The sequence below is a fragment of the Ochotona princeps genome, chromosome 19, assembly GCF_030435755.1.
Source record: "Ochotona princeps isolate mOchPri1 chromosome 19, mOchPri1.hap1, whole genome shotgun sequence".
NCBI classification, from domain to species: Eukaryota; Metazoa; Chordata; class Mammalia; order Lagomorpha; family Ochotonidae; genus Ochotona; species Ochotona princeps.
This window is the reverse complement of record NC_080850.1, coordinates 17,949,250-17,966,743: the sequence shown is the minus strand read 5'-3', so window position 1 is coordinate 17,966,743 and position 17,494 is coordinate 17,949,250. Positions and strand designations below refer to the sequence as shown.

Below are 17,494 nucleotides of genomic sequence, written 5' to 3'. Positions count from 1 at the left end.
CATCAAAAGCAAAGGAAGTCAAGACCAAAATAAACAAATGGGACTACATCAAAGTAAGAAGCTTCTGCATAGCAAAGGAAACAATCGTCAAAGTAAAAAAGCAATCAACAGAATGGGAGATCTTTGCACACTACACAGGGGACAAGGGGATAATATCCAGAATATATAAAAAAATTCCAGAGCAACCAAAACACAAAACAAACAAGCCAGTCAAGAATTGGGCATGGGAAATGGACAGACACTTTACAAAGGAACAAATCCTAATGGCTAACAGGCATATGAAGAAAATGCTCAAGCTCCCTAGTAATAAAGGAAATTCAAATAAAAACATCTCTGAGATAGCACCTAACTCCAGTAAGAATGGCCCACATACAGAAAACAACCAACAATACCTGCTGGCGAGGATGCAGGGAAAAAGGAATCTACTCCACTGCTGGTGGGCTTGCAGGCTGGTGCAGCCCCTATGGAAATCAGGATGCAGAATACTCAGGCAACTGAAAAGCCACCTACCATGTGACCCAGCACTCACTTCTAGGGATATAACCAAAAGAGTTGTTACACGAGAAAGCAACATGCACCCCTGTGTTCATAACAGCACAATCAATAATCTCAAAAATATGGAAGCAATCGAAATGCCCATCAACAGAAGACTGGATAAGGAAACTATTGTTCATCTACTCTATGCAATACTATTCAGCTATTTAAAAAAATAAAACACATTTCTTTGTGGCCAAATGGGCCCAACTGGAAACCATTATGCTAACGGAAATGAGCCAATCCCAAAAGGTCAAATGTATGTTTACCTTAATATAAGTTAATATGATCAAATCTAAAAATTTAGATAAAATCTAAAAATTTTACCTATAAATTCTGTCTTATTGCACTTCCTAGCTGTCTGTACTACACGCAATAAGATCTTGTGATGTAACCTATTAACCAATAATTCATGAGACTGATTACTTCTGATCATCTGAGTTTGTTAATATCCCTCTTATCTCTGTTATCACTAGTAGCCATGAACAACGATGATCTAGTCCATACTGTACTCCCATTTGAACCATACAGGTCACATGCTAGCATTAATTTCTGCAGGAAGATATTGGACACTCTGGTGCACCACCCTAGCATCACATCGATACCCCTGCTACGAGTTTGACAACACCATGGAGATGAAGACTCACTATTTTATTTCTCATGGTGGATTGTACCTAAGGGGAGGTATAATGGAAGCGCAGCAGAAATAAATATGTCCATAGACAGAGAGAAGTATATCCCCGTACTTGCAATACAAGGATGGTCTCACAGTGAAACGACAGATAAGCCCCTACATTGTTGGGAGACACCTCTGTGGCAGTATGATGGACTTCTGAGGTTACTCAAAAGACACTAATGAAAGACTGGGGACGGGGGAGAACAATAGGGAATTGGGAAAGGGGAAACTCCAATGCCTGTTAAACTGTGTAATAAAATAATTTAAAAAGATTGCAACTGATTAGTAAATTGAACTCTCAAACAAGAGAATAAGTATGCAAAATAAATATTAGCATTTGCTACCTCTGAGAGGTGAGATTACCAATTTTTATTTTTTGTGCATTTGCTTGTCTCTACACCAGGAATATAACTTACATCTATTACTAGAAATGTATAAGTGACATATAATTTAAAAATTCAGCTCTGAGATCATGGCCACCACATGTATCACTGTCTTCTAATGTAAGCCAGTGACTTCTGACAGAGGATATATAGTTATTTTATTTCATTTTAAAACATTTATTTATTTATTTTAAAGGCAGAGTTTACAGAAAGAAAAAGACAGAGAGGGAGGGATCTTCCATCTGCTGGCTCACTCCCCAAATGTCCTCAATGGCCAGGGCTGAATCAGGCCGCAGCCAAGAGCCAGGGACTCCGTCTGGTGTTCTCTATGGGTAACAATCTGGATGGCAAGTGGAGCAGGAGGGACTCGAACCAGGGCCCATATAGGATGTAGCTTAACCTACTTTACCATTACACAGGCTTCTATTAGTTTATTTTAAATCATAAAACACTTTCCAGCAATATCATTTTAAAGTGTATAAATTAAAAACTGAAGCATAACTCTATCCCTTCAGTTGTACATGTTTACATTAATAGAAACACCAAATACTTGTTCATAAAAGCAGAATTATACCATTCATACCATTCTGTGCCTGTGTGTGTTGACGATATGTCTGTTAGTGTTTTTAGGTTAGTTCATCGCAGATGTGCTTTATTCATTTCATGGTCTTGTAGTGTTTTATTATCTCCATTTCTCGCCTTGTTAAGCATGCAGATAGTTTCTATGACAAAAACACTGCTGTACATTCATCTCTCTGTACTCACCATGTTCTTCTCTTTAGGAGTGACAGATCTAAAAGCAATCAAGAGTTGGCCCGTTCAGTGAGCTCAGTATGAGCCTCAGAGAATCGTGGAGCTGTAAGGACTGTTGCAGACATCATTCAGAAGGGGAAATAAAATGGTGAAAGCATGCTCATTCGGTGCCCAAGGGACAAGGGCCCATTTGTCAATGGCAAGCAAGCCCAGCTGGAAGCACAGCCAGGTGTTCCAGTAGCGCCATTGGATGGAATAAGCCGTGTCTGTGTGTGTGTGTGTGTGTGTGTGTGTGTGTGTGTGTGTGAGTGTGTGACTTTGGAGTTTTGATCATCATACTTAACTGGTCTGGCTTCTATTTCTCTCCTTCATATTATTTAAAGATTTATTTACTTATTTACTTGGGAGAGAGGGAAAGAGATTGTCCATCCATTGGTTCACTTTCCAATATGCACGTTACCTGGGGTCGAGCCACACTGAAACCACGACCAGGTCTCCCACCTGGGTGGCAGGGACCCAAGTACTTCGGCCTTCATCTACTGCTTCACAGGCCTATTAGTAGGGAGCTGGATTGGAAGCACAGAAGTAGAACTCAGTCCCTGGAACTCTGATATACTTTGTGGGCATACCAAGCAGCAGCTTAATTCACTGAGCCACAACTGTCCCTACTTAACTTGTTATTACAAAAAATTCTAAATATGTATCAGCATAAGGAAAACAGAATAATAACCTACCACATACACAAGTTCCAGCTTAAACAATTATCAAACAGTTCTCTGCCTATTTCTCCCCCTGCACTGGATTATAGTGAAACAAATATCAGACATTTTGTTAAGAGTAATCCATTATGTTACTGTGCAATCCAAGACTCCCTTAAAAAGAATGATTTCTAAATATCACCAGATATGCAGCGTTAAAATGTCTCATCTTTATGCTGTTGATTTGATGGCTCTGAATCAAGGTCCTCACACACTCAATATGCCTCTTGAAGTCTCTTTGATCTAGATGTTCTCCAACGTACTTGTTGCAGATTCTTGGCCAGTAGTCATGAACACCAAGTGTTTTATGCAGTCATGTCTCCATGGTGTTGTTTGGCAATGTTCTCTTATCTCCTGCATTTCCTGCAAATCTGGATTGATGATCTAGAGGTTCAATTAGATTAGATTCATGCTTGATTTTTTTTTTGTTTGTTTCCTTTCAGCAAGACTTCTGCGTGGGTGATTTTGTGTACTTCCTATTGCATCACCTCAGGAGACATATAATGTCAGCTTATCTTCTTATGATGTTCAGACTGATTAGTGTGTTATTGAGTCGCATGACTATTACATGTCTTCCTTTTGGTTTTTCCCCAAAATGATTTTAACAGCCATTGATGAGTGTTGACCACATCCATTGCTTCCTTAGGACTGAAAACTGGTGAGGTTCTGTCACTCTTTTATATATTAACTTCTCTAGAGAAGGACTTTCCTTCATTAAATATTTCATTGCTAAACTGAGAAATAGTTCTTCAGGGAAAGCAAAAAATATCAGTTGTTCTTTTTGTTTGTTTATGGTTCTCAGAAAGACAAATTAGTTCTTCAGCATCTTCTAAAAATTATCATTTGATTGGGATACATTTTTAACATTTTCTTATGAGCTCATGATTTTAACAGGTTTGCTGATCTTCAAGTTATTGCAATTAATATTCCTTTTGATACCTAAATTGCTTTGTATAAGATTTGGTTTTTTTATTATTTTTTTTTAAAGGCAGAGTTACAGAGGAGACAGAGAAAGAGAATCTTCCATCTGCTGGTCCACTCCCCAAAAGCAGCAACAGCCAGGACTGGGTCAGGTCAGAGCTAGGAACCTAAAGCTTCTTCCAGGTCTCTCAATATGGGTACAGGAGCCCAAGCATTTGGGTCATCTTCAGCTGTCTTTCCAGACACATTAACGGGGAGCTAGATTGAATTGTAGCAGCTGGGAATTGAATTGCCACCCATTTGGGATGCCAGAATTGCAGGTGTAAGTGTAGCTTGCTGCACCACAATGCTGGTCCTGCTTTCACTGTTCTGTTTGGCTGGGAGTCCTACTTCAATGTGAAATGCTGTGTACCAAACTTTTTAGAGTCAAAACAAACAATGACCATTTATTTCTGTTTTCCTGGAGATGATGAAGAAACTATTGAGCATCCAAGGTTGCCTTAGCAAAGACTAATCCCAGTCATTATGATTTAAAAGTGACTACGAGAATAAAATCATGTACAAATAGATTTCCTGCAGGCCCTAGTAATGTTTTCCCAGGTCGGAGCTGTGAAATCTGTGAAGCTGTTAGCATGAGCCAACCAAGTGTAAATACTCTTTCAGATGGATTCAAAGTCCAGTTTGAGACAATGGCACAAAAGTAGTTAGAATTCAGCTTTGCTGCTAGTGATAAAACTCTCACTTGCAGGAATTTAGGAAACAGGTATTTCTTTTTATTTACAACAAACTGAACCAAAGCCACTATGGAAAACCCATGGCCAGAAGTCCTCCAGGCTCTTTCTTATGTTCTGTGGTCTTCAACATTCAGCTTCTAGTTCAAGACATAATAGAACTGCTTCAGCTCCAGCCATCATGTCAACATTTTGATCAATAGGAAGGAGGAAAAATGATACAAGAAAATTGAGACTCCCACTAAGGACGTTCTCTGGAAGTTGTGCTGATCTGTTCTGCTACTTTCTACTGCCCAGAAAGGAGACCCATATCTGTACCTCGTTAGAAGTGAGGCTAAAAAATGTGGTCTTGATTCTGGCTGACCAGATGCCCAAATAACCTTTAGAGAATCAGTTATCCCAGAAAAAAGTGAACATTAAGTTTTAGGGGAAGATATCAATCTCTTTTTTATTCCATAATCAAGAAAACAAAGAGAGAAATCACCTCTTTTGTATAGTGTTATTTCTCCACATATATATATATATTTAAATAATGTATTTCAATGTATTTATACATGTTTTGTGCTTTTTCAATTACCCTTTCCAATTGGATGGTTATTCATTTGACAAATGTTCTGAAATTTCCAGGTACCGTGATGGCTGTTGAGTCTATTGAGTCTACAAGCATGACAGTGAGCAAAGGCACCACTCAACAGTTCTCAGCATGATGGAGTTATCTGGACTAGACGGAGAGACAAGCGTGAATCCACAATCTCCCTCCCAACTACCGTAAGGATTTTCGAGAGAAGGGTGTACGATGTTGTGGGTATGTCGTTGGTGATTTAGACTTAGCAAAGACAAGCAGGCTTCCCTAAAGAAGAGACAAGAAGACTGAGGCGTGCAGTACAGTTTAGAATGAACCTGGCAGAGAAAGCACTACAAGTTCGTTTGCAAAGTGTCATGAAGGCCATGCATGGGGGCGGGGGTAGGGATCTGGGTAAAAGGAATATTATAAACAGGGTTTCAGATGGGGCTGGCAGAATGAATAAAAATGAAAGCCAAGACAGGAGCCCTGTTGATGTCTTGTATAGGAGCACTGTTCTTCCTTTTCAGAGAGGAAAACAGCTGGGATCCAGAGCCGTTAAAGTAGTTTGCTTAAAGTCTCACAGCTGGAATTCAGTGTGTGCCAAACAGCAGAATAATGGCCTTGCCTTAAAAAGCTCATGTCCTAGTTCCCAGAACCTGTGAATATGTGACGCCCAGGAAACAGATGGACTAGGTTATAATGTGCTGACCTTAAAATAGGCGAATTATCCTGGATACCCTGCATTGGGAAGGCTCAGTGCAATCACAGGGCTCGCTAGCTGTGAAAGAGAGAGATAGAAGAAGAGGTTACAGAGAGACAGGGTGAGCAGGACTTGGCTTTGAGGATGGAGGAAGAGGACCAACACCCAAGCAATATGGGGGCCCAGGAAACAGACCATCACCTAAAGATCTCCCAGAAAGGGGCCACAACCCAGCGAGAGCCATTTTGGACATCTGAATGACACACCTATAATAAGGTAATGACTTTTGTTACTTCGAGGTGCAAAGTTTGTGTCTGTTCCAGCAGCCACAGGAAACTAACAAAACTACCTGCCACTGATTTCAGTGTTCTTACCCCTTGTTCTGGGACAGGCTACACCCGGAGCTATGAGACTAAACTCTGATCCTTAGTATCATTTTGAGTCTACTTTTTCTTAAATATCATTTCCAAACCGTGCAGCCAAGGGTCTCTACTTTTTGGGTGTGTGTGTATTTTACATGTGCCTCTTAGTCTGGTGAATTTTGAAAGGATGTGGTTACGGTCTTTGACATCAGACTAGAAGCTCCACGAGGTTGGGTGAATGTTGATAGAAAGATAATGTTGGAGACCAGTCACTGCTGAGCTGCTTTCTCGAGACCAGCTGCCTCCCCGCCACGTCCCTTGCTGGAAGCCGTTTACTTGGGTTGTGCTCCATGGTGATGCTTTGCCAGAACTGAATCATGAACAACTTCATCCTTCTGGAAGAACAGCTAATCAAGAAATCCCAACAGAAGAGGAGAACTTCCCCTTCAAACTTTAAAGTCCGTTTCTTTGTCCTGACCAAAAGCAGCCTGGCATACTTTGAGGATCGTAATGGGGTATGTGAGCACCTTCTTTTATATCTGTATATATATGTATGTGTATTTTTAATGGTATGTTGAACGGGGAGGATTCAAACAAATATTCACTGAGTAAAGCAGAGCACACGATGTGGAATTCTGGTTATAATAAAAAGTACAGTGAAAGCAATCAGAGGGCAAAGAGGGCAGACAAGAAGGGAGGTAGTTGTATTAGACAATTTTAGTTTTAAAACAGGAAATTTCGACATTTATCAGCTTTCTGTCCCCCCTGAAAGCCTGAGTTTAGTTTTTAAGCTGTAATAATATTGTGTGCTGCAAATACTATGACTGAATAGAACTTTGAGTTTCCTATGAAATATATTAAATTTTATGGAACTTAGACTTATATATTAGCACTCTATGGATGAACCTAAGGGACCATTTAGCCCAATTTCCTTATTTTTCTGTGGAAGAAATTGTTACTTGTAATGGTTAAGTGCTCGGTCCAGGGTAAACGTTTTTATGAATTCGGTTTTATCTGCCTGCATGGTAACACCTTGTGTGAAATCTTGGACTAACAGTCCCTAAGCATTTAATTGTATGAAAATTGTAATGGCGAGTTGCTTCATCCCTTACAAAACTTCCCAATTGATTGGAGGCATCAAGCACAACTGTTTGTAAACCATTTCCACTGATAAGGTTACCACAGCTTACCCAGGTCAGGCTTTTTATACAAATAATGCTAGTCTCATCTTCTGAAACACCAGTTATAACAAAAGCAACATGAATAAACATTATGATGTAGTTTGGTAGAAAAAGCACTGGACAGGGCACCCCAAAAGCAAGCCCTGGCTCTCCCCTGGTGAGTGAGCCTCGGCCTTGGCTGCGGCAAGTTCTGTGTGGGAGGTGAAAGCGCTGAGAAGCAGGACCTTCAGGATTGATTCTCTTTTAGAAAGCTGCTTATTCCTATGCAGTGATGTTGGTTCAACCCTTCCTAGCCATTTTGCAAAGCATATTTAATTTCTTACTGATAGGAGTTATCACTTATGTTTTACTGGAGGAGAAATGAATGTTTGACCCTCGTTTAGAGACAAAGGTGCTCTGAGTCCTTGCTGGCCTCTGATGAGCAGGTGTAGACATGAGTCTGGAGGCTTTGGAGGACCGGTTTTGAAGTGCACGATGAAATGAAGTTCTGAAGGAGATTGACCGTGGAGCCTCTGGACGTCTGAATGTCTGGATGTTTGAACTACCTTAATTGCAGGTGAAATAATACTGTATTTTCTCTGCAAGTGAAAAACGCTGCTCACCTTCAGCAGACTCTCAGTGGTAACAATGTGGCCATCAGAAAGCATGTGAAATCACTTATGAGCAGGACCCCTTGCGCAGGTAGCTGGAGTCTAGCTTGAACTCAGGGAATTCACATATGCAGCTAGTAAGTCACGTGACATCAGTCCTTTTTTCATGTGTGTGAATGGGACATTTGAAAATCTTATTCTGTAGTGAAAGGATAGTGATCTGCCTATTAGACTTTAAACTCATCTCAGGCCTCTCACCTCAGTATCAGCCTGATTTGTCATCGTCCTCCCAGTGTTTGCATTGGCAAGAATATGGAGTCAGGAGTTGGAGTCAGGAATTGAACCCAGGGACTCTGGTGTGCATTGTTAATAATCTGTTAGGCTGAACCTTCATCCCTTGCTTCCTTTTAATGAGACGGATGTCACCATAACTGTAATAATAATAAAATAGCAACAAACATTTGCTGAGCACTTACTATGTGTCAGACCCTGTGCTAAGTGTGATTTATTTTATTGAACTCTTATAACCACTCTATCAATTAGGAACTGCTATGACTGCAATTGATCCGGAAATTGAGGCAAAGATAGTTGAAATAACCTGCCTAGGTCACATGGTCGTATTTGGGTGCTCATTTGGTGCTTATTTCTACCAGCAATAACAACTCAGGTGCAGGCTGTGCTGGGTTAGAGAGTGTGCTGTGGGCTCACTGTGAAGTCTTCAGTGTAGAGGGTGCTCCTGGAAGTCAGCACCCCACGCCACATGAGCATGTTCTCAGCATGATCGTTTCCACACACTCTCCAGCACAGCTCTTCATCCTTCAAAGAGCCCCACTGTGTGTCCAGTTGTCTCTTACAGCTTCTCTAGAATCTTCCCAAACTCCCAAAGTCAGGTAGCCTCTGCTACCTGGGATTGTGCCACCTCTAACAGTCTCCCTGCTTCCCTTGACACCTGCCCTTGCCACTCTAGGTCCCACACAGCAGACAGCGAGAGCTGCTGTTCACGTGGAGTCTGTGAAGGTCAGGGACCCTTCAGTAGTCCTCCTGCCACCTTCTCCTTGTCATGAAGCTGGACACCAGGATTGTCACATGGTCTTCCTCTCTCTCTCTCTCTCTCTCTCTCTCTCGCTCTCTCTCTCTCTCTCTCTCTCTCTCTCTCTCTCCCACTTCTCCAGGCTCCCCGGTAAGTTCAGCTTTGCAGCTTGGGGAAATCCTGCCATGTTCCACCAGAGCAACAAGTGGCCATCCTTCAGAGCACATGACAAACTTTTAATTAAACATTTGTTAATTAAAGCTTTGTACATGAAAACACTCCTTGTCCCATACTCCATGAGATCACAACTTTACAACAACAAGCATTCAGTTTTTTAAAGATGGCATCACAAATGTCTACAATGAGTGCTTCACACATGCTATACACTCATTCATTGTGGAAGGATTCAAGGAGACGGGAAAGGATGGAGGGAGGAAATAAATAGAATTCCCATTGGAGATGTTGGAGTTACACAAAAGAACATAGATCCTTACCCAAAAAATTAGAGAGGCAGCAAAGATGCTGATGGGAAGAATTTGAAGAGTTGAGAGGAAAAGGCACATGTAGGGTCCTCAGGCAACCAGTTTCTCAGGCTCTAAATTGCTTTTGAAATCTGTTTTTCTAACTTTCCTTCATTGCCTTTTAAAATTAAATGTACTGTAGATGATTGTCCGAATACCACCTGAGTATTTTTTACTTGAGCCCTTCATCAGTCATCGTATCTCTCCACTTCTTTCTAAATAATCCAGTTGTTTTCTAGTTAACTTCCTGCTGTCACTTGAAACTTCTTTCAATTTTTTATCGATACAACCCTTAGAATGAACTTTTCAAATTGCGAGTCAAATATTCTTTACCTTAATGTCCTTCCTAGCTATTTAAAATATTTAAATAGCCAGCATTTGGAGAGTGGAACATGGATAGGAGATGTGTAAGTTTGTCTCTTTATCTTCCTGTCTTCCTGTGTATATCTCTCTGCTTTTCAGTGAGATTTAATTTTTTTCCTTAATTTAAATAAATTCTTAACTGTGGCCTCTAAGTCCCTTCACCCTCTGATTCCTGCCTGGCTTTTTTATTTCATTTCCCGTCATACTCCCTCAGGTGACATTTTCTGAAACTTGAACACTGCAAACTCAAATTCCCCCATAGATTTCTGGTTCAGGACCAAGAAGAGGATGAAGCAAGTGAGTCACACAGTAAGGAATGCACTTGATCTTCATGTCATGCCGGTGCAAGGTCTGCTGCCACCATCTGAAATGCCTCAGATGTTTGCAGGGTGGCACTTTCTCATCTCCCACCTCTTCTGATATTTTTCCAGGACCCTGTTCCACTGCTATAAAAACACAGACATGTTTTGTTACTTCAGTATCTGCACTTGTTGGGTTTATTAAGTTGCTTCCTTGTTTCTTTTTTATCTGTATATCTATTAAAAGGGCATTTCCCTAAGAGCAGATTTTTGACTGCTCGCTCCTTAGTGTATCACCATCATTTATAACAGTGCTGGATACTATAGTAGGTGTTTACTAAGTGAATAAAAAAGGTCACGTAATTCAAACTGAATTCAGAAAAGTACCTGGGAACTAAAACACGGGCCTTGCCTAGCTGGGCAAGAAAAGAAAGGCTGCAACGGAAGAATTTGGCAATTCAGGTATTTGCATTTTTTCATATCTGCCTAATGGAGTTTGGCCATGATTCCATTCTTGCCTGTATGATTTGATGCTAATATTTTATAGAGAACACTATTGCATATGGAATTTTAATTTTGGAGTAAATATTCCAGTGTTAAAATTAGACTTAATTCCTGCTCAGGGACTGTGTGTCCATTCATCATTTTCTTCAGTAAACATACATCACAGAAAAAAAAATACATGTGAAAGTTGAGTTTGTTACTTAGTGCCGAAGACAAGTTAACTAAAGAGCTTTGGAGTTTAGTCTGTTGAACAATGATGTCCATGAAATATAAGATTTTTTTTGTATTAAAGTCAGAGTTGAGTCTTCAGAAAGCTTCTTGAAAATTCTTCCCACATTTTTGTAGACTAAATGGTGAATTCTTGGGGACAGCTCTATGGCTTAACAGGTTGGGCTGCTGCCTACAGTGTCAGTATCCCGAATGGGTGCTTATTCAAATTCCTGTTACTCTACTTCTGATCCAGCCCCCCTGATGCACCTGAAAAGGCAGCAAAAGATACCCCACGTGTTTGAGCCCCTGGCTCCCAACCTGACTCAGGCTTAGCCATTGCAGCCATTTGGAGACTGGATGAGTGGATGGATGGTCTCTTTCTGTCTTTTCTCTCTCTCTAACTCTGCTTCAAATAAATAAATAAATAAATAAATAAATTTTAAAAAATATTAGAATCCTCACCCCCTGCTTTCTTAGCCAACCAGTCATAAGTTCACCCATTTAGCGATGAATGTTCAGGCCTACTTGGGAAAAGCAGATTTTATAAGACCTAATTTTCTTCCAGGTTGGGTTTGCCTTCATGATTTTCTGGGATCTTCCTAAAAGCAATCCAGAGGAAAAAACAGCCCTGAAATAAATTCTCATATATATATATGTTTTTTAAATTCTCATATATTAAAAAAAATTTCCACATTTAGTCCAAATGTCTGCTCAGTTCCTTAGTATTCAGTAAAAGCTTTCAATATTTGAATAGACTAAGAATTTTATACAAGATCTTAGGTTGTCACAAATTCCCATTAACTTACAGTTGTTTGTAAGAAAGCTTCTCATATTTTCCCTTTCCTTAATATTTAAGAAGTCATACCTACTTGTTAAAAAACCCCTCAAATCAGACCTCCTCCCTACTAGCTACATTGATTATTGATTCAGTGACCATTACAGCAAGCAGATGTTTCCATTTTATTATGTTTAGATTTGTTCATTCATTCATCAAACATTTCTTGGATACTTGTGATGCGTCAGGCACTGCATGTGAGAACTGTCATGGTAAATAGCAGAGACAGGGCATCTTGGAGGTAGAGGAGACAGACAGCAAGTTTGTAATTCCATAGATCAGTTAGACCGTAGCAGGTCTAGGGGCAAACTCAGCAGCAACTGCCACTGACTTGGCAGAAAGAGCAGTCAGAGAAGCAATCCGTACATAAGTGAAACTTGCAAGAAAATGAAGATCCAGGCAAGTGGAAAACGAACAAGTGGAGGGAACTATCTGTACAAAAGGAGCTACAAGTACAAGACAAAACAGATATTCTGCTCTCTTCACAACTGTCAGAACAGTTGTTGCTGAATGTCAGATGGATAGGCTCTTGCTTCAGTGTCAACTCTGGTAGCTTCTCCTAGAGGTTAGAATGAAATCCAAGCTGCTCACCGTGACCTGGAGAGGCCCAAGCTGAGACAGTCATGATCTTTGCTTCTCCTCTTCCACCCCGTTACCTGACCTATCACGCTCCTGTCTGTACCTCACCCAGATTCTCCAGACACAGCAGCAAACCTCCGCATACCTACACTATTTAAAACTTAGTGAGACAATTATGCTCAAAATGTTCTTCATGATTCTTCTGTCTGATGGTTTCAGTCATTTATCTCTGGGAGCATTGGGATTGTTATTATGTGGACATAACTTTCACATAGTTATTATCATAATGCATAACACTTTCGTGTTTCAGTTTTTCTGTTTATTCTATTGTTCATTTCTCTATATCTACATTACCTCCAAATTAATCACTTTCTCATGTGAATGGATGTTTAATGCTTGAATCAGTTTATCACAGGATCACACTTACATGTACCTGGACATAAAAGACCAACTATGTACTATCTATGGTTCAGTCTTCTGGTAGTTTCCAAGTATAACATAAACACTGATAAAGATAATAATATCCCTAACACAGGACTGCCTCCTTCTTCAAATCAGCTGCTTCTGATGTAGGACATGCTGTGGCCTTGAACATTCCTTGCTACACCATTTTCCAAAGTGCATAAGGTCACCAAAAGTAACCCCATGGTTACTATTAGAACCATTAAAGAAGATAAAAGAATTACATTGTTGACATTTTCAAATGTGCTGTTTTTATAGGCTTCCAGTGTTATGATGAGAGGAGACATATGTACATATGTACAATTTTATGCCTGAATGAGAGGTTATGATTTGCAGCCAACCTTATAAATGTATAAATGTATAAAAAGCAAGCCCATTAACTAGTCATCTTTGAAGTCCTGAGCGGTTTACAGAAATGAGCTTCCTGGTTTACAATACCAAGTGTTTTATCAAGGAGCAAGAGATACAGGTCTTCCAGAGAGATCAGTGCTAATCGTAGACAGAGTTTAGGTGCTGAAAGTCTCAGATGGGCTTTAATTCTACAAAGGCAGACTGAGTTAAGGAAGCAACAGCAGAGTAGCGTAATATAATCGGGGTTTGGTAACTGAATGACCTGGTCTTATTCCTCAGTCTAGCTGAGATTTGGGTTTGTTGCTCATAAAATCAAAGGATTGGACTAGACCTGGGAATTATTCAAACTTTTATAAACTATTAAACTCCGTATTAACACAAAATTACACATGCTATCCCAACCCCATGTGTGAGGAGGAAGTGGATGCTCAGGTTGAAGCAGGGATTTCCCCAGACCCCCTCGTGCTTTACTCCTGGGTTAGAGGCTCAGAAAGTGAGACTGAAGATACCACACCAAAACTCAGCCTCTTCTACGACCCATGCCAGATCCATGTTCATGTGCAGTGGTCCAGTTCAGTGTGTCCCACAAGTTAGGTGCTGTTAATGTTGCGGGGAATTTAGCATGAGAAAGGACAGCAAAGCAAGATTCGCTTAAGAGGGAGAGAGGGCAGGACTCCAAGGAAGGAGAGACCCTTGTGTTTGTGGGGTTTTAAGGTTTTAAAGATTTATTTATTTTTATTGCAAAGTCAGATATATAGAGAGGAGGAAAGACAGAGAGGAAGATCTTCCATTGATTCACTCCCCAAATGATTACACGGCCATAGCTGAGCTGATCTAAAGCCAGGAGCCAGGAGCTTCTTCCAGGTGTCCCACCTGGGTGCAAGATCCCAAGGCTTTGGGACATTCTCAATGTTTTCCAAGGCCACAAGCAAGAAGCTGGATGGGAAGCGGGGCTGCCAGGATTAGAACCTGTGTCCATATGAGATCCTGGCGCATACAGTCACCAGGTCAGCATGGGGTTTAAGGTTTTAAGCACTGTCTCTGGAAGGGAGAACAAATGAGTCATGGAAATGGCAGGAAAAAAATCATTCACCAATGTCTGACACTTTGCTCAAGACAGAATGGACACCCTGAAGGTGTGACTGGTGGCTTCCTCCTCCCGTCCTGATAAGCTCTGTTACTCCGAGCTCAGAGATGGGGGTTGCTTTAGGCTGCATCTCCTAGTTTTTGTCATGACAACCATTCTAAAAGGATTGATATGTTGGTTCTATCTCTTCCTTCTGCCTCAAGGGGACAGGAGGGGAGGAAGCTAGGGAGAGTGTGCTCCTGAAAGGGAAAGCAAGGGGAGAAGCAAGGATTTCTATTTTATAAAGTTAACTTCAGCAGCGACCAAGACCCTAACAGCCTCTTAGACCTCTGACTCCTCACATTAAGAACACCCAGAAAGCAGCCGAACTAATTTGGTCACATTCTTATGATAACTGTATTAGAATTTAGTGGTTTTGGTCCCAGTGCAGTAGCCAGTGGCTAAAGTTTTTGCTTTGAACGCACTGGGATCTCATAAGGGCACAGGTTCCAATCCCGGCAGCCCCGCTTTCCATCTAGCTCCCTGCTTGTGGCCTGGGAAAGCAGTCGAGGACAGCCCAATGCCTTGGGACCCTGCACCTGTGTGGGAGACTCAAAAGAGGCTCTGGGCTCCTGGCCTTGGATTGGCATAGCTCCGATTGTTGCGCTCACTTGGGGAGTGAATCAACAGACGGAAGACCTTCCTATCTGTCTCTCCTCCTTTCTGTATATCTGACTTTGCAATAAAAATAAATAAATCTTTAAAAAGACAAAGAAATGAGTGTTTTTAAATTTACAGTGGTGACTTCAAGTTGCCTCTCAGAATAACTCATGAACATGAGAAACAGTGAGTAAAAGAATATGATTAAGGACGTGATTCCCTTTGAGGGAGCTGGAGTCCAGTGGGAAATGCCAGGCGGAGGAAGCACTGGTGCTGTGGCACAGGCACAACAATCATGATTTGGGATGATTTGCCTCTGGGGAGCTCTGGGCATGACATTTAGTAACAGCCCCCAGGACGTCCGGAGATGCAGAGGTGCAACCGCAGAGCCCAGAGCACCTGTAAATGGAATCACAGAGGAGCAGGAAGTGGGGTGGGGTGAGGGGGTCCTCTCAGGCAAATGAGCCATGCTATCAAAAACTAATTCCAGTTTTTCTAAATTAGAAAAAAAGATCTTTATAATTGTTTGAGGGTCTATGAAGCATCTCAGTGACCATAGGTTCATGTTGGACACCCTGCTTTTCGTGAAATTAACTGTTGTGAGGATGAACCCTGCTGTTTGTCTCAGTGCCTGTTGGACATCGCGGAGAGGTGCTGGTAGTCATTGTCACTGACCCATCTTTTTTATATATGATGTTTACATAGTTGGTCAGGCTGGGAAGGATCTAGGGTTAGGGAGAAGTGGGCGGGATCATTGTTTCCAAGCCTTCTATTCCTTCTTCCCATTTTGGGGGGTTGGGAGGGGGGAGATGGGGGATAGGCCATCCCAGTACCCAAGGAATTGGAAGGGCCACCCGATATCAACCCAAAGTAACACTGGCGCATGTTCCGAAGATTCTGCCCAGGTGGAAGCAATAGTTTGGAAATGCGTCAATCTCGCCAATCTATGGATGACGAATTCCTTCCAATGTCCCTTGGCTGACACCATCGACCTTATAGTTTCCAATCGCCCAGATATTTGCTGTCATTGGTTTAGCTGGGGTAGTCGTCCATAGTTCTGATCTCCATTCTCTGCTGTGGTACCAGATGTCCTCTGCAAGTCCCAGTGAGCTACCATGTCCTCCCTGTGCTCCATGGTCTGCTGTCCAGCACTCCCTCCTCTACACTGAGGAGGACCAGTTCTCCTAGGTGGGCTCATGGACTTGAACCAGGAAACCTGGACCATGCTGGACACCCCACCCCTGGGATTCACAGACCTGATACCCACTACATAGATGGGCCCTAGGACCTGGGCCATGAGACCCAGAATTGGCCAATCTTCTGCAACATGCAGACAGACTTTTAAGATTTGATCAGATAATTCCATTTACACGGTTTTAGAAAACACTTTCCAAATGTTTTATAGTAATAAATCTCTTATCCTTGTCCAAAGTCACGTAAGTCATGTTGCTTCCCTGACTTAAAACATTTGATATAATCAATTACTTATAAATTCTGCCAATAATATTTTAAACATATGCATGTAAATGCAAATATAATTTCTTTTTATCCTTCTCTTGCACACTATCAAGCAACACACAGATCTCTTAATGCTTATCTCTTAGTTGCTTAACAATGTACCTTGGAGGTCAGTCCACAGTGATATACTAAGCTCCTGTATTCTTTTTATCTGATTGCTTAATATCTCACATGTGTAAAAATTTCTATCAACATACACTTAGTTTGTTTCTCGTGGGTTTGTTATTGAAAACAATGAGAAATGGGCAGCCTTGCAAGTGTAGCACTTGTAAGCGTATAACAATGATTTTGAACCAGCGGTGACTTTCCCTATCAAGAGATATTTGGTAACACCTGTAGACATTTTCATTGTTACACGTGAGTGGGTAGGTGCCACCAGCATCTAGTGGGCCCAGAGGTGCCAGATGCTTCCGTGTCCTGCAGGGCACAGAGCAGATACACAATAAAGAATTAACCAGCCCCAAGTGTCAGTAATGCTGAGACTCAGAAACACCCAATCTTAACAAATGTGTACAAGTGGAATTACTGAGTCAGAGGATATTTGCATGTTATTTTGTTGAAAATAACCAAGTTACTCTCCATAGAAGTTATAGCAACTAACTTTCTCCAAGGTCATGATTGAGCTGCTGTTTTCTTAAAACCCCACTCATGCTGTTAGCTTATGTTTGATCTTTGCAAGCCTGGCAGATTTTAAACAATGATATCTAACTAGAATTTATTTTTTTCATTGCTGTTGTAATGACTGAGCATCTTTTCATGTGTTTAAAAACATTTATGTTCCTTCTGTCCATTTGTCTTAAGGTTAATGGTTTCCTTTATATCTTGTAGGATTTTTTTATTTGTTTGTCATGCTCTTTATGCAAACAAGTTTATAACCTATATTTACAGTATCAAGTGGTTTACATCCACCTTCCAGTCGTTCTGGAAATATTATTCCAAGTC

The 17,494-nt window shown here is 41.1% G+C and overlaps 1 protein-coding gene across 1 annotated transcript in view; it reads left to right on the top strand.

The window, feature by feature from the left end:
* Positions 1 to 5,695: 5,695 nt before the first annotated feature.
* ITK (IL2 inducible T cell kinase) overlaps positions 5,696 to 17,494 on the top strand; it is a 59,956-nt gene continuing 48,157 nt past the window's right edge. Inside the window, exon 1 of the mRNA XM_004587593.3 lies at positions 5,696 to 6,898. Coding sequence (XP_004587650.1) covers positions 6,761 to 6,898 — 138 coding nt within the window. The 5' untranslated portion in view covers positions 5,696 to 6,760. The remainder of the gene's footprint in view (positions 6,899 to 17,494) is intronic.